Below are 18,704 nucleotides of genomic sequence, written 5' to 3'. Positions count from 1 at the left end.
AGTTTTCGTTGAAGCAGAAAACGCTTACTCTTAATGAGCACATGGTTTTGTTCTCTTTTCACTTTTGTACTTTTATCAGGAGTCTTTGTGTAAATTAAATTTGAGTTTGAATTATGATTATGTTGACATGTTTGTATTTAATTGATTTATATACTAAATGTTTATTTCAGCAACTTGTCGATAAAAAAAATAATCGTTTTTACGCGAAGATAACAAAAAAGAACTCTGTTAGTACTGACCGTTTTGTGTAATAATTTCGTTTACAGTTCGCCTGGTCCGAAGAAACGGTGAGGTATGCCATGGTGCGGCGTCCGTGCCCGTCGTTCGTCTACTGGTCAAGAATGACTAAACGTATTTTGACGATATTTTGTTAGAGGCATCTTTCGGGGAAGGGAGATCAATTTTGTATAAAGTATAGATTCCAGCTCCCTGGCGTGAGAGGGGCGGGGCCAAATAGGAGAAATAGAGGTTGTATGTGTGTGTGTGTGTGTTGTTTTTTTTTTTGAAATCCTACTCCTCCCGTAAGAATGGTTTGAATTAGCCAAAGTTTGGTCTGAAGCATCCTTATGTGAAGAAAATTAATTTTGTTTAAACGAAGGACCCCGGGTGCAAAAGGAGATATAGAGAATTTTTTTTAAATGCATGCTCCTCATGTACGAGGAAGTTGATCAAAATAAAACGACTAAACAAATATCAAGAAAGTTTGTCAGTTTTGAATCTTAACATCGTCTGTAAATATATTGAAATCGCACTAGATTTCTGTCTAAGAAAAAACAGAGAAGTTTATATTATGGATTAAGTAATTTAAGATATAAGATGTATAATGCACGTGATTGATAGCGTGAGAAAGGGGAAGGGTTATTCTGACTAAGAATTAAGGTCGTACCCAGTCTCATGATGTGTCCTTGTTGGCGGATATCAGTACCACACAACTGATTGATTATCATCAGCGTACGGTAACTCTGAAGGTTACCTTATGACACAACTCTTCGATGTGGGTGAATGTATAACCTTTCTCCCGTCTATAATTTAGTTTACATCCGCACACACCTAAAATGTAGGTCTCCGGTATATACTCTCAATAGATCTAAGTCTCGTCCCGGCACTCTTTAGCATTTTAACTGCGCGTCAATGTTAACAATTAAAGAGAAATTTTACCAGGTTTATTTGATAAAATATCATTTCAACTTGCCCGAAATTTTGACTTATTACATCTAATGCGAAATTTCGATTGAAGAACTACAAATTTCGAGATAATCACTCAAGATTTCGACTTACTTACTCGAAATTCCAGTTTAATAACTCGAAATTCAACTAAATACATCAAAATTTGAAGATAAGTAACTCAACTTTTCTTATTATCCGAAATTTCAACATTCTAACTCGAAACTTTAATTTTCGAAAGATTACACATCGATTTATATTTTCTATGGCACAAATGTTCATCGGTTGTTCTGTAGTGGTGATGCTGGTGTGTAATTTCTCTGACCTATTCCTGTTTACGGAAATTATCAACGTGTTAATGGTAAAGTAAGTGTTTGCAGATTTCCACAAGGAACTAGTTACATAATCATTATGAAAACCAGACATGAGGTGGTATTGACAAATATATATCTTTACAAATATATATGACGATACTGTCCTAATATCATAGCATGAAATATATAGCTCATTACAGGAAATATCTCATTATTAACCATGTCACTTCACCTATACTCCTTAAAATTTTAAGGACTAAAATCACAATCACCTGTGACAAAATCTAATTAAAAATGTAAGAAATTGTACAGCTGATTTACTGATGTAATTGCCAATTGTGAACCGTGATACCAATTAGAAATAGAAATTATATATAAACTGATTACTTTTTTTGATGAATCTGATTATTTCTTATACGTTATCTAGAAGTCATGAATCATGGATGTTCATGGGGCATTAAAATGGATCAAACAGAAAAATCCGGTATCATTCTAGGCTATATAGGTATGAGATCCGAACAATGTTTCGATTTTTTTTATTTTAGATAAAACGTTTTTTCATGTCCAGCAAGAAATCCAAAGCTAATCATAACGAACAACTGCACCAACCAATATTTTATTAAGATTTTTTTCTGCTTTATGACAAATATATGTTTTAATGAAAAGCAAACAATTAACAATGATGAACCTACCGCCAATGTAAGTCTTCAAATGAAACAGCCATTCTGACGCCTTGTCTAATAAGGATGACATCATAATTGTCACGCGACAAATGCCAAGTACAGTGATTCAAATACAATTCTTGCTGATAAGTTCATAATATAACATTTCTGAAGTAACAGGTCCAGTACATTCATAAGAAATATTATGAGGTACTCTGACAAAATAATTAACGCCAAATTCTAGAAATCAGACTCAAGGATGAACGTAAAAGTACTGCTACTATGAGGAATTGATTACAACTGTTATAGAATGTGGCAGTATATATTACAATATACACTAGCACTGTTACTAACAATGTACTAAATAGTCATACTTTGTTCACAAACATATACCATAAATGTTACTTACAACACGAAAATCTATAACAAATTAATTGACACTGAACACACAAAATTGTGCTAAATGTTGGGGTTACACTGAGCGGAAGTTTTCTTTAAGTAGCTGGTGGCGACCCCACTAGAAACTTCATGACAAACACAAACCGCCTCGTGTAGAAAGCGTTGAATCATGCACATTGAACTTTCACTTGCGATTACGTATATTACGGATGTCAAGTGTGCAATTCTCGCACGCTAAAGATCTCCTTGTGGACTGCGTGGTCTACGGATAGTGTAAGAATATACAATTATCTTTAAGGCATTTGACGGACTTCAAAATTACTCTTACGCAAACCAAATCTAAATGGGCCCCAACACTGCCTTTCAGCTTCTAGACATTGATTGATTTTCAGTCTCCGTGACTTCTCCCGTGTCCGGGTATCGTCTCTTCTGGACATGTTTCAACTGCTAGAGTTAGGATAAGGCATTGGTAGGCCCTGGAGCAGTCTACAGAAACTCGTAGAGTGAAACGATCACCACTACAGACGGTTTCACCCCACTGAGGGGGTTGCAGATCGCCCCCTTACGTCGCCAGAACACTGATATTCGTCGGCGAGACAATACCCGGACACGGGAGGTGTCACGGAGACGGAAAAATTGTCAATCTGTCAATCAAATATAATATCTGAATATTTAGTATGTGTTATACTAGCTTTATATTGTACAAGAACATCGTACTCTAATGTATTTAACTCTTATACTAATAAGCTATTTAAAGGTTTAAAGTGGATAAACAATACAATACAACACAACTCAACACACAACACAATACAATACAAAACAATACAATAAAATACAGGACACAATACAATACAACACAACACACAATACAATATAATACAATACAACACAGCACACAATACAATACAGCACACAATACATACAACACAACTACACAAAACACAATTACAACACAACACAAAACACAATCAACACAAAACACAATACAACACAACACACACAATACAACACAACACAACACAATACAATACAACACAAAACACAATACAACACAACTCAACACAGCACACAATACAACACAACACAACACAAAACAGCACACAATACAACACAACACAACACAAAACAGCACACAAAACAACACACCACAATACAAAACAGCACACAATACAACACAACTCAACACAGCACACAATACAACACAACACAACACAAAACAGCACACAATACAACACAACACAACACAAAACAGCACACAAAACAACACACCACAATACAAAACAGCACACAATACAACACAACTCAACACAGCACACAATACAACACAACACACCACTACACAGCACACAATACAACACAACACAAAACAGCACACAAAACAATACACCACAATAAAAAACAGCACACAATACAACACAACACATAATACAACACAACACAATACAATATAACACAACACAATACAATACAGCACAACACAATACAATATAACACAACACAATACAATACAGCACAACACAATACAACATAAAACAATACAACACAACATAATACAATACAGCACAACACAATACAACACAATACAACATAAAACAATTCAACACAACATAATACAATACAATACAACACAATACAATACAATACAACACAACTCAACACAAAACACAATACAACACAACTCAACACAGCACACAATACAACACAACTCATCACAGCACACAATACAACACAACTCAACACAGCACACAATACAATATAACGCAATACAACAAAACACAACACAGCACACAATACAACACAGCACACAATACAATATAACGCAATACAACAAAACACAACACACCACACAATACAACACAGCACACAATACAATATAACAATACCATACAACATAATACAATACAATATAATACAATACAATAAAACACAACACAGCACACAATACAATATAACACAATACAACAAAACACAACACAGCACACAATACAATATAACACAATACAATACAACACAGCACACAATACAATATAACACAATACAACAAAACACAACACAGCACACAATACAATATAATACAATACAACACAACACAATACAATTCAATACAATATAACACAATACAATACAATATATACAAGGATATAACTATATGCGATACATATAGAGTATGAAATAAAAATCCGGAAGCGTTCTGGAGTGTTGTTCTTGGAATAAATCCTAGATAATAGTTATTAATTTCCTTGTGGGACGCACTAGTTATTCACATTGTATTAACTTACACGTGTGTACTATGAATATAATGAACACGCCGCATAATAAATCTTAGCAATTTCATGACAGGACAAGCTAGGTAACCACCACGAATCTGCCTTACCTTAGCACACCCGGGGAAGATTATACAAACGACACACAACTGAAAATCACATTTCAATACAAATATAATGTTAGAAACTGTAGAGGCAAAAACTGAATTAAACTGTATTATACATCACATGTAGAAAACTTTATTTCCTTAAAGGAAGAAACTATGAACAAACCTGTGAGTCATGGAGGAAGATTGAACAGAAGACACTCATGGGAATAGCTCCAACTTTTTATACAAATTTAGATACAAAAAATAGAACCAATTAATGAAATGAACTGCGTCACACAGCTGTTTCGTCTGTCTCGTGAGTGATACCCACAGCCTTAATTCTAAACCTGGGAGGCTACTAAGGAGAATCCAAAGTGACAGTAGTCTCTGAATTCAGTAATTTTCGCTTTCACGATTCTGATAATAACGTTTTGGAGGGTTTTCGTTACCAATGACCTTGTTTTTCTATAATTCTGCATGGGTAGGGTGTAGTAAAAAGGTTCAATAAAAAGGGTAGATTAAAACAAAAGTTATAATAGAAAGGGTAGATTAAAAAGGTTTTAATAAAAAGGGTAGATTTAAAAGGTCATAATAGAAAGGGTATATCAAAAAGGTTATAATAGAAAGGGTAGATTAATAAGGTTATAATCGAAAGGGTAGATTTAAAAGGTCATAATAGAAAGAGTAGATTAAAAAGGTTATAATAGAAAGGGTAAATTAAAAAGGTTCAATAAAAAGGGTAGATTAAAAAGGTTTTAATAAAAAGGGTAGATTTAAAAGGTCATAATAGAAAGGGTATATTAAAAAGGTTATAATAGAAAGGGTAGATTAAAAAGGTTACAATAGAAAGGGTAGATTAAAAAGGTTACAATAGAAAGGGTAGATTAAAAAGGTTACAATAGAAAGGGTAGATTAAAAAGGTTATAACAGAAAGGGTAGATTAAAAAGGTTATAATCGAAAGGGTAGATTAAAAAGGCTATAAGAGAAAGAGTAGATTAAAAAGGTTATAATACTTAGTAGAAAGGGTAGATTAAAAAGGTTATAATCGAAAGGGTAGATTAAAAAGGTTATAATCGGAAGGGTAGATTAAAAAGGTTATAATAGAAAGGGTAGATTAAAAAGGTTATAATAGAAAGGTTAAATTAAAAAGGTTGTAATAGAAAGGGTAGATTAAAAAGGTTATAATCGAAAGAGTAGATTTGGGCAGTATAATCGAATCAACTTGATATTTTCAAATCTGAGTTTACGTAAACGACATTGATGTTCCATTTATTTTAAAATTTCAAAAAACCCATGTGAGCTTTTGTAGTGTCTTGACAATTCGAATATTTCAATAGGTCTGTCATTGTACCCAAACAAGGCCCAATCAGGTTTAAATATTCGGCGGAGTTTTTCCAGATCTGCTGTACTCACAGTAGCGTAAGCTTCTATCAATGCCTCTCGTCTGTTAGATCTACGGTACGACCTGGAGCCGGAGGATTCGTAAGCTGTGACTAGGGCGGACATGAACTCCTCTTTTGTCACCGTGTCTGCTTCCTCCCGTGTGAACGGTACACTCATGTTTATACCAAGATACCCGCGTATTTGCAGGTTCCGCCATGTTCGTTGCATAGCCTCGTAGAAGCTTACACATTTTAAAATGTTTTGTTTGAAACGGTACAAACGCATATTGTGATCAAACAAGCTATCATAACCAGCATCTTTGATGTCCTCTATTGAAATATTGACATTTGACCTACTAGAGATGATTTTTAGCAAATACGCGGCATCTGTGCTGAACGTTTCCATGGTGCCGATAAAATCGAAAGTGTGATGACACGGGCTGCAGTGCTCGTACATTGGTATAAAATGCGGGTCTCTTTTCATTTGAATGCGTTGTGTGTGTATGAAATATTTAACAAATTCCGCAAAGGAAGCATCATGACCGCAAGCAGATGTGGCATTTCTATTCAAAAACAGTTTAACATGTTGTCCGATCTTATTCCAGTACATGGGATTGGGTGAAAAAAGCTTGTCAACCCAGCCAGAAAATAGGCGCTGGTATGGATTTCTTACAAACATGAATTTGATTGAACTGTCGAGGAGAGACAGTGCTCTGTCCCCGTATTTCTCTACATGAGGAGTCTTCATATCATGCCACTTCACAGCAAACAGAGATGTATAACTCCGCCGGCCTCCAGTGTATTCTAACACTCGTCGCCAGAATGTAGACCCCACCTTTTGAATGGGGCAAAATCCGACTTGAAGTTTATCGTCTAATATCATGTGCCAATTCCTTCGTTGCAGAATTGATTCATGTCTCACACACATATTGCGTATTTTTCTTAATCGCTCCTCAGATGTCTGTTCGACAGTAGCATTTACCTAGATAAATGAAAAAATGGCTAAAGTGAAAAAAAAGTACACGTGAATATAAAATGTTTTTAATGAAGTATTAGAGTGTGAGTTATCTAAAAATTGCTCTGATGGTTATCCCTACTAACTTTCCTCGTCATGTCAACCACTGATGACAACTCACTCCCAGGCGCAAGGTGTAACCTACACTCTGAACAAATATATTGGACAGACCCATCGAACCTATCTAACGAAATTGGCAAAACATATCGAGTCAAAATCACTACGATGGAATCTTCACTATTAGTTGTCATTGATTATGAAATTACAAAGCATCAAAATGCGAGATTCATACATTAAAAATCGATTTTAATTAAGTAACTTTTAAAAATAAATCTTTTCACGATGAAAATTACACAGGCACTCTTATCAAATGCATGCACGCAGTGACGCTTTATGACCGTTAATTAACAATAAGTTGTTGTAATATACTTTCTAAATCTGTGAGAAGAAACCAAGGTGATACTAATTAGCTAAATGAAATGTTGATATGCAAGATTATTCTTCCCTGCGGTATCTTTTTGTTTCATTGTCATCTTCGCGAAATTTCAGTTCAAATTCTATTTCAATCTATTCAACATTGATGTGGAAATGAACTCATTATAACACCAAACGCTTAATGAGAAATTTGAAATGCAGCTAATCTAATACAAAAACACAATTATAAATCGGGAGCTACCTAGCAAAAAACTATTCCTTCGTTCCATTCAAAATTGTGTTGCATTGTTTCTCTTTAGTTATGGATACTTACCTTTAAGGAAGATTTTGGTGCCATTTCATCTTGTCCAACGTAGCCTTGGATACCTCGTTTCCGGGTAGGCCAGGGGGCGTGAGTTGGTTTAACAACTACTGTAATGTCGTAAAAAATCATGGATATAGATAAATTATTTTACGATCAACCTATATTTAACATGCTGATTGTCAAAATAAAAAAAAATCAAGAAAATACCAACATGACAAAAAAATCATGAACCAAGTTCTAATTTTATAAAACAAGTGCAAAATAAAATAAATCAAGAATTAAAAAAGATAGAATTGAATAAATAATCACAACAACGGAACCAACAGGCAAGTTAACGAGCATAAAACACGCCCAGCTTCATACCACACAAATATAACGTTCGTCAATGAGATCGGTGACCATAAAACGCCCCCCTAATTTTCAACAACCTGCATCGTCATCATTTTGAACCTCTGTGATACGAATTTGTCCTTCAGTTGAAGACTTCTTGCACGAAAATCGTGATAACAGGAACAGATCCCTGAATATTGAATCAAATGTGACATGTAAATAGGATGGAGATCCAGGAAAATTGCTATCAAGAAATGGAAAATTCACAATAGGGAAATCGAAATCATCAGTTTTATCATACAGTTTGATGGAAAGTTGTCTATGTTGGTTTCGTTGTAGGAAAAGAATGAAATAAGCAGTTGTTGTAGAAAAGTCTATTGTGCTTTGATTTCTAACTCTGGTAGGTATATACAATAGACGTGGTTAATACATTTCTTGTTATTTAAAGATAAGACGTCATCAATATATCTGAAAGTGAAATTAAACGACATTGCACCTCTTACGAAACACGCAGTGAGATACAGCGGGGATATTCATCCAGATCCTCGCCTAAGTTAAACATAGATATGTTATACATATACATGTAATACATATCCTCCATATGATACTCGGGATACAGGGGAACCGCGACAAAAAAGTTGGTAGACCGTCGGGATACTCAACATCCGGTGAAGATTCGAGGTGTGGTGCTCGACTCCCCCAACCAATGGCGGATGTGTTTCTCAAAAAGCTGCGAAAAATGGACCGGTTTGTGCTCTTGTCGTTGTCTCTTTGAGCTAGATATTTCGCTTCAATTGCTCTGAATGGCTTTAGCCTTTCGTTTATTGATAAATAAAATGAGGTAGCCGTCATTACTATACACATGGAAATTCTAACAGGGATATACATCGTTCTAAAGATCTATATACAAGTGTGTGGCACATTTTGCCGTTAAAACAGCTGTGTTGATAAATAGTTTTACCGTAATCCGCCTCGCTAAGACAGCCTGTAGAAAACAGCTGGTGTTCATAGACAATCGCAATGACATATTATTATAAAAAGAGCATTATCTTCATCTTACTCGAACTGTCAAAGTCCTATATATACAATACTAAATGGATTACGATAAGCAACAGTACAACTATATTGTGTCTGTACTGTACACACAGTCATTGCTGAACAAAATATGCAAAGATCCCTAACAACCTCAGCTCAATGGGGATTAAGTGATTCAATCATCAATAGCAAACCATTGATATAGTATACTGTATTACATACATTTCCTACAGCCTGTAAAACCTGATGTTCGAAAGACAGTAACATGCGATAGAAAGGTCAGAATGCGGCCAAGCGTACATTTGGTGCTATATTGTGTTATAAGGACAAAAATCAATGAATTGGGAGGAGAATCCCTTTATAAGATATAGCTCGTTTAGAACTTGAACAAGACGTTGAACCCTGTGGGATTCATCTTATATCATCATCTGATATTCAGGGATGTCGCCGATTAGTTATGCCTTGGATTTTGATAGCTCATTATTTCCCCAATTTTGGACATCATTATTCGATTTCCGAAAAAAAAAACGTCCAGTGCAGTACCAGGAGTTTTTCATGTTTTTGTTAAAGATTGTGAATAGACATTGATCTGCCTCAGATAAGTCAAGCTAAACTGACAGATGTCAGACAAAGTAAAGTGAACTTAAAAATTAAAGTCAGTAAAGAGGTCAAAGGTAGATAAGCTGTATTCGTTCTCGAACAAAATTTTTTTTTTTTTTTTTTTTTCATTACAAAGAGAAAACAAAATATTTACACTGACAATTAGATAAATAATTCTGAAGATGACAAAAGGTCTTCATTCAAGTCAATTAAAACATTTAAAACGAAAAGCTAAATATTAGATGTATATTATTTTATATGTCATCAAATTTTATTTCAAATATCAAAATAAAATAATAAAGAAAAATCGAATTACAGGCATTCGAACCGAAATCCAATCCAGTCTAATCACGTAAGTGAGCTCTTAGCCTTTTACAATAGTCCTAGGAATTCATGCTTGAGAGCTGGAAAGGTTTTCACAAACAAAAAACAAAAACAAAAAGGAAATTACTAAAATTAAATATTCATCTTTTCATTACAGATAAATATATTTGTGTTGTTTCATGGGGATTCAAGTACTCCTAAAATCATATTCTCTGTATCTTTAATGGTCGAAAGAAACAAGCTGCTGTATACGAGTTTTAAAACATAATGCTAGTTATGCAACGTGAAGTGCTATCTCATTATCTTTTAACTATTTAATGCAATTAATGATTTCTTTCTGAAATAGAAATTTATCTTGTTACTAGTTATTGAAAACGTGTCATTATTAGGATTAACCTAAATTTATGTGACGACCATCGACGTCCGGGGAACTTGGCCTTAGTATATTTTGCAGTATTCTCCTCGTATGTCTTTCGGGCTCAAATTTGCCTTCGACATATTCACTTTTGTGTCAAAATTACGGTTTGTTTCAAGAAACGTATCAGTACATTAGAGCTGCATAATAATTATCATGAACATTTTGTTTACATCGATCTCGACACAATTTCAAATCATTACTCATGGGCAATAGGAAATTGGAAATGAAAAACACTTTTAGCAATAATGATAAGTAGTAAACAACTAAACCACACCCACTTCAAAACAGACGGTGAACATTTATAATGAGCTGTAACTCATTTTATGAAAGAAAGTCGCACTACTTTCTTTAAATTTTCATTAACATATATCTGATAAGAAGATGAAAATCAAACAAACAACGAATACTTACATTGAATTTCGATGAAAATAACAACAACGATACAACCAAAAAGGGTGAAAATAGCCGCTTTGAGGTTAAAGAACATCATGCTCAGAGTTGAAATCTAACTTATGTTTGAAGTATCCCCTTCAGGTGTATATAAACCTACGGTATATACTGCTATTAATTTCCCGATTTTATTATTCTTTTAAGGTTTTATTTTCCAATGAAATGAAAGATAAGGCAGTTTTTAGCTGAATATCGATAGTTTAGTAGAAACAGATGTTTTGTTACAAAGGAGAAGCAAAATGTAAAGCGCCTATTGAAATAATAATTGAAGGATTTGTGACTGCTGCCAACTAGTCTGCTTCCTGAACCGCCTGCTCTATAATCAGAACAGATATGACGGTACATATCAACACAACACTTACGTAGATGGTAAACATTCTTTGCTTTATTTGCTGGGATTGTTCATTTTCATGTTGGGTCACTTTGTGATGACCTCCTTAGCGAACAGCATATATGAAGTCCTTAGTATGTCGTCCTGAGCAATTAGGTCAAAAGGGTCTTGGCCATGGATACAACTAAGTCTACCTAGACCGGTCCAATTATCATTTTCCCGAGAGACATAAGCCACCATAGGTAAGGAACGCGGAATCAGGCACGTTGGATCTTCACCTAAGGGTGGACTAGTATGTCAACGGTCGAACCGACTGAGCGATCGCTGCTAATAAGAAGCCATAGAGACGCTACACACAATACTATTTTGAAAATATCATTCGTAATCGAATTTTGCACTTGCTGTGTTTCTTTTTACATATTTGTTGATTTAGAAATAGCAAGGCAACAGATGCCGCTGGATTACGTGATTTGGATGTGTAACTTCTGAGGATTAGCAGCAATTACTTCGTATGTAAAAGAAATTCTCTCGTGGCCATACGAAGTAATAAAAATAATATATTCCATGGTTACACAATTGTTCCAAACATCGTTCGATCAATAAAGATAATAAGATCAGTGACTACTTATAAAACAGCTGTTACTTATCGCTCTCGCTATAGTGTAACTTTGACGGTTTTTGTAACTCTATCTCATCTTTATAAAAGTTTCATGGCTGATTGATCGCCACATGTTGGTTCCTATTGTGCTGTTTGATTTTTGCTCATTAACGCATTCATAGAAAGTGTATGTAGTGTATAATAAGTCTCTAATAATAATGCAACAATTTCCACAGGTTTTCAGTTTTGTGTCTCACGATCAGCCTATTTTTTTCATTATAGAATAGATTTCTTAGTGAAAAGTAAGGATTAATTCGATAAATGACAAGACAATAGAATTTATTTCATAATATTAGAATAAATAATCTTTAATGTGAAGACAATTTTCAATCTACCTATCCAACAAGTCCGTCCAGTCTGCCATGGCATTTCCATGATTAAAGATTAAAGTACGGAGGACAGTTGATTTCAGCTCTGTTACGACTGCATTCATCAACGTTATGTACACGTTATGCAAAAGTTAACAGACTGCATTACTATTGATGCTTTTTCCCAATTACAACATCGTATGCTATACAATAATTATTTTTGTCAAAGATAAATCAATGTGTTTTCCATCTTTGAGATATTGTGACTCCTATGTAAAATAGAATAATTTATTAGCATAGCAAACCAAGCAGAACAGGGTTTCTAAAAACCATGATTAATATAAAAAGAAACCGACATCCACTTCAAGTATCTAATCGTAACCGTTGATAATCTTGTATGTATCGTATAGTAGTACATCAGTAGATAAAAAGGAGGGGGAACAAGTATGTTCCAATGAACAGTTCTGCACTGTGTTACTTAACCGAAAAAATAAAACATTTCTGTATAGAGAATACTATCCACACAAGAAAGGTACTGTATTAATGTTTATTCCCATCAGTAATGTTCAATATCTTATTTGAAATGAAGAAAAAGACGCCTTTTTACAGATGTACATACGTGAAGTGAAAAGTAATGAAAGGCATTACTGACGAATACAACGGTGATAAGGCCTTGAGTGTCACAATAGAATTTAAAAAGAATGCCACAATATGATTTATAAAGAATGCCACAATAAGATTTGTACAAAATGCCACAATAATATTTTAAAAGAACAGCAATTGTTAATTGTCATTCCATAAATCGAAGTAATTGAAGGAATTCGTCCCTCCAGATGTATCAGTACGATTAAAGATGTAGTCAGGTGAGACATCGTACCCGAACAGTTCACAATCAGGACGCACCACTTCCCTAAGTTTGATAAGGTCCTTCATTGGAACTTGTCCGTAAGCCTGTATCATTGCCTCTCTCTTCTGTTGACGGAGACCTGCTCGATCGGTGACTCCCTTGATAGCATTTGTTAAAGCGTCTATAAGTTGTGACCTGTCAACATTTACAGATTCTGATTCTGTAAACGGGAGACTGGCACTTTTCGGTAAAATACCTCGAATTTGTAAATCCCTCCATATTCGTTGCATACCAGAATAAAACGACATACATTTTTCGAGGTTTTCGCGCATGCTGTAAAGACGCCCAGTATGAGATACAGCTCTTTGTAAGGCCGTCTCGGCCTCGAAATCATCAAATGCGATATTAATACCGTATCTCTTGTTCCAAGCATTCAGCAGTATGAGTGAATCGTTCGCAAAGGTTTCCATCTTCCCTATAAAATCATATGGTATTTGACATGGTCGGCAGTGTTCATATATAGGAGTAAAGTGTCGGTCAGTATGCCGACCAGTTTTTTCTGACTCAATAACGTATTTTATAAATTGTGGAAATGTTATATCATGTCCACATGTGCTTGGAGATTTATTTCCATGATTCAAAATTTCATTTTTTATGTACGTTCCTGTAATTTTCCAGTAAAAAGTGTTTACCGTGAAAAGTTTATCTGTATATCCAGAAAAAAGTCTGCTGTACGGCTCGCGAACAAACATCATCTTAAAAGAGCTTGATAAAAAATAGTGAAATTGAGTAAGGTCTTGAGGTTCCTTTTTATTCACAGACTTCCATCGGTTGTCAATATTTTTCACTCCCTGACTGTTTACAATCTTCAAAAGACTCCTTAAAAAGGTTGAGCCAACTTTTTGAACGGCACAATAAACAAGGTGATGACGATGGTCGATGACTAATCTTTTTGCTACTGTAGATCCTTTCGACTTTCCATAGTAGCCGTGTTTGCTTTTGTCACACACCCGTTCAATAGTGTTCCTTCTCTTCACATGAATCTCACCTAAGTCATAATGTCTATCGAAATTCTGAAACAACATCATCAAAAAAAAGTCAAACAATTATTTTTATTTTAGTTTAGAAATTACTACAGAAAAAAATAAGAAAAAGAAAAAAAATGCAAGAAGAAGCGAAAAATTATACAATTATTTATGAATCTCTTCAGAACATAGTTTTTTCGGAAAGCATTCTCAGGAATCCAAGATGGTTCACCTCAGTATACTTTCCTACCCCTGACCATGACTGGCAGAAAATAACATGCTTATAGACAACACACATTTTCAACCAACCACTATGTTGAATGAATGTGCACACGTTTGATAATAACTGTAAACGTTGTTTTCTGATAGTCAAATACGGAAACAAGACAAGAACACGTTTACATGGAAGTTGTGTAACTGACTGCCTACTTACTTAATTATCCGCGTATTTTCGATATTATTTCGTCGTCAAAAATAACAAAAAAATATTGCCCCTCGAAAACTAACTAGCTTCCTGTATTCACTATCTTTCTTTGATCTTTCCATTTTGAATAACTTAACGTTTAATCATTTAACCAACAAAGCATAGACATTTTACAAATGTGGATCGGTCACTCTAACTTTTCTATAGGAACCAAATATGATTGGTTTTTTGTTTAAATATTTGTATAAATTCTCTATTTGTTGTTTGAGAGCTTAACGCCTTCACAACAGTTATATTGCTTTGTAGACAATGATCACTGGTGAGTGCAGCAATCGCTTTCATTTTCATTGCTCGATCACATGACAAATTCATGACACTTTGTCGATCAGAGGAACAACATAGAACAGTCATTCTCTTATCTTGCACAGGTTAATCCACGCTTTTTACCTTAGTAGTTTCTTTTTGGGACACTTCCAGTGTGGGTTAGATTCCACTGTCTTGCCGGGGTAAGACAGTTTGCACGTACATAACGTAAAAACACATGCTTAACTGGAAGTTATTGGTTTTAGACGCGAGGGACGTGACGGATTGATGTTGGCATTGTAAACTAAAAGTTAAATATTATTGCAAGACAGTATCAGATAATCTTTGTTTCATACAAATACAGTTTTGATTCATTACGGCATTGGTTTATCATTACGATTGTCTTTCTACAGTAAATAATGTAGTTTACCAATCGGTCAAAATAAAAAAAAAATAAAAGTCGTTATTTGCCTGATTTGTTTCCATAGTTGTCAGCATATGTTTGTCTCGTTATTTTATTACCAGTATGTTGGAGATAACGGTTAGAAAATGATCATTACCTAGTACTCTCGGATTAGAATCCCAACAGTAATCTTACACCTCTAAAATTGTTATTAATGGGAACCGGCAGTTAATAATTAAGACAAATTTTCAAGTTTGAAAAAAAAATAATAAACTCTTTTGTGTCCTGAAGCTGTTTTATAAGTTAATATTGACATATTCCACAAACCGTATTTCATATCTTAGATGTTTATGATAATGAATAAGAATGGTGCAGTTCGTTTATTCACGTGTACACGGACACAGTTATAAATACAGCATAGGAAACGAAACGAGTCTGATCTGATACCGGAATATGTCTAAGAATGTTTTGTTTGTATTTTTTAATGCGTCCAAGACTTAAAAGCTAGGAGAAATGCGAATGCGAACAGCTTTTCGATAAAGAGATATTAGGACAATATGATTCATAATTGAAAACTAAACATAGTCACATAAACGAAGAAGATTTGAACAAAAGTCCATAACATAAGAACATAAGACAAAATGCTAACATATGTACATACACAGAACGTTGATATAAACAGAATCCCGATTGACAATAGTTCTCACATGTAAACGAACACAATAGACAGATATACCACCATCATGTTTCCAATACGTTACAATATAAGCTATCCAGTACATGCATTGCTAATGACAAAATCAACACTGTCATCGCCGCTAATGATCAAGAGATATATCGATCTAGTCATTATCTTCCTTTATACACGTGGCTACTACAACTATAGTTGTAATAACACAATGGTAATGATGCATAGACTTACCCTTCTCAGAATCAATGCTGGCATAGTAGTTGTTGATGTAAATAGCTCGGTAGTTGTACTGGTGGTAACATCCTGTTGATCCCATTGTTCCCCGAATCCTCCAAGACCCGTCCATTGAGACACCTTTCTCAATATGGTTGGTTGTTCGATATTGTTACCTTAGTGAATGTGAAATTCATGTTTTGAAAAACATATTTAATGAACACGGATCTATTTATATAAAAACGGCTTTTAATTGTTGTTCCACATGAAAGTATTTGCCTATATGAATTCTCCCGTTGTACATTTGACAACGATGATGAAGAAAGAATTTGTGTTGTCCGCATCTTTTACATCTTTATCACGACCTCTTGCATATCAATTAACATAGATATCATCACCTCTTTTATATCAATTAACAGAGATTACACGACCTCTTGCATATCAATTAACATAGATATCATCACCTCTTTTATATCAATTAACAGAGATTACATGACCTCTTTCATATCAATTAACAGAGATATCATGACCTCTTTTATATCAATTAACATAGATTACATGACCTCTTTCATATCAATTAACATAGATATCATCACCTCTTTTATATCCATTAACAGAGATATCATGGCCATTTTTTATATCAATTAACATAGATATCATCACCTCTTTTATGTCAATTAACAGAGATATCATGGCTATTTTTTATATCAATTAACATAGATATCATGACTTTCTATATATCAATTAATATAGATATCACGACCTCTTTTATATCAATTAACATAGATTACATGACCTCTTTCATATCAATTAATATACACATCATGACCTTTTTCATATCAATTAACAAACATATCATCACCTCTTTTATATCAATTAACATAGATTACACGACCTCTTGCATATCAATTAACATAGATATCATCACCTCTTTTATATCAATTAACATAGATATCATAACCTCTTTTATATCAATTAACATACATATTATGACCTTTTTCATATCAATTAATATGGATAACACGACCTCTTGTATATCAATTAACACACATATCATGACCTCTTTTATATCAATTAACATAGATATCATGACCTCTTTTATATCAATTAACATAGATTACATGACCTCTTTCATATCAATTAACATAGATATCATGATCATTTTCATATTACTTGTATTCTGATTTGTAAACTGGTAAGTAGATTACACGGAAGACATAGAATTTATTAATATTGGTATATATGAATCTACAGCAAAGTAAGAAATATGTTACATTTAAAAAACATTTGCAAGTTATTTGAATAAATAAATCGTCTTAGCTTCAGACCAATTTCTGATGAGGTATGGATAAACTGATAAAAAGATCGAATAAATTAAGGAAAAACACTATTATTTCAAACATGCTGATACTTTTCAAAAGTAGAATCTCACCTTGATACACGAACGCAAATGTAAACAGAATTAAGATCAACACTGTTAATTGGAATATCGATTTGCTTGATTTTAGAAAATCTGCCATTGTATCCAGGCAACCAGAGTTAGCTCTATGCTAGTCAATGTCCATCAGTACTGTCTATTGGACGTGGCTGCCGAGTTTTTCTTCATGATGAACAACGCGTCGAATCTACATTATGTATCATGTCGATCGTAACAGATGGCGAAACAATGGATAAGCACGACGAAACCTAACACGATCAAGCAATGGTGTGTAGGTTTACAGCATACGGACTTGTTTACCTGTAAAATAAGTAACTTTTTATGACTTATGTACTTGTAGTGTAATAAACGTAGTCAATTACAAACACTCCAGATAACGTTAAAAGATTTACTGGGGTGTCTTGCTAACATTGTTTAAAATCATTGCTACTGGCAGAGATTCTTCTTGGTGGTTACTATATAGGAAATAGAATTCGTTAAAATTTGTTTATTGTGAACAACAAATATTGTGCATAAACATATGAATTATTCTAATAAATACTTTAAACAATTATGCTGATGAATACACTCTGGGTTATTTTAACAAAAATATTAAACGTTTTAAAGAGGTGTTAGAGAGAGAGAGAGAGAGGCAGCATTACTTATAGAATGGTTTGAAAGGAATGGCATGAAACGAACCAAGAAAAATTTCAGTCAATATGTTTAGGAAAGAAATCCCTCCATCACTTCACAATAGGCAATTCCGCCATAGTTTGTGACGATAGTGTTAAGAGCTGAGATAGATTTTTTATTGAAGTTTGATAAACATATCTCTTTTATTTGTAGACAAGCCTCCAAACAGTTAGCAGTTTTTTTATCTAAATCTGTTAAAATGTTA

The 18,704-nt window shown here is 34.0% G+C and overlaps 2 protein-coding genes across 2 annotated transcripts; both read right to left on the bottom strand.

Moving 5' to 3' along the window:
• Window positions 1-6,162: 6,162 nt before the first annotated feature.
• On the bottom strand, window positions 6,163-8,158 carry LOC132556477 (carbohydrate sulfotransferase 9-like). The gene is made up of 2 exons (XM_060220887.1): window positions 8,039-8,158; window positions 6,163-7,257 (listed from the first exon to the last, which is right to left on the bottom strand). The coding sequence occupies exons 1-2, from the start codon at window positions 8,156-8,158 to the stop codon at window positions 6,163-6,165; spliced, it is 1,215 nt and encodes a 404-aa protein (XP_060076870.1).
• Window positions 8,159-13,266: 5,108 nt separating this feature from the next.
• Window positions 13,267-17,909, bottom strand: LOC132556476 (carbohydrate sulfotransferase 11-like). The gene is made up of 3 exons (XM_060220886.1): window positions 17,822-17,909; window positions 16,408-16,565; window positions 13,267-14,403 (listed from the first exon to the last, which is right to left on the bottom strand). Exons 1-3 carry the CDS (start codon window positions 17,907-17,909, stop codon window positions 13,267-13,269), a joined length of 1,383 nt encoding a protein of 460 aa, XP_060076869.1.
• Between the last annotated feature and the right edge of the window lie 795 nt (window positions 17,910-18,704).

The sequence above is a fragment of the Ylistrum balloti genome, unplaced genomic scaffold (assembly GCF_031769215.1).
Source record: "Ylistrum balloti isolate Yb309-2 unplaced genomic scaffold, AGI_CSIRO_Ybal_v1 Utg370572, whole genome shotgun sequence".
Taxonomy (NCBI): domain Eukaryota; kingdom Metazoa; phylum Mollusca; class Bivalvia; order Pectinida; family Pectinidae; genus Ylistrum; species Ylistrum balloti.
This window is presented reverse-complemented; position numbering and strand designations above follow the sequence as displayed.

Excerpts from the sequence above, each read along its gene's own strand:
- LOC132556477 (XM_060220887.1), bottom strand. The coding sequence starts at position 8,158 with ATGATTTTTTACGACATTACAGTAGTTGTTAAACCAACTCACGCCCCC. Across the intron at positions 7,258-8,038 it reads CACCAAAATCTTCCTTAAAG|GTAAATGCTACTGTCGAACA; the intron begins GTAAGTATCCAT and ends TCATTTATCTAG.
- LOC132556476 (XM_060220886.1), bottom strand. The coding sequence starts at position 17,909 with ATGGCAGATTTTCTAAAATCAAGCAAATCGATATTCCAATTAACAGTG. Across the intron at positions 16,566-17,821 it reads ATTTGCGTTCGTGTATCAAG|GTAACAATATCGAACAACCA; the intron begins GTGAGATTCTAC and ends ACATTCACTAAG. Across the intron at positions 14,404-16,407 it reads CAGCATTGATTCTGAGAAGG|AATTTCGATAGACATTATGA; the intron begins GTAAGTCTATGC and ends ATGTTGTTTCAG.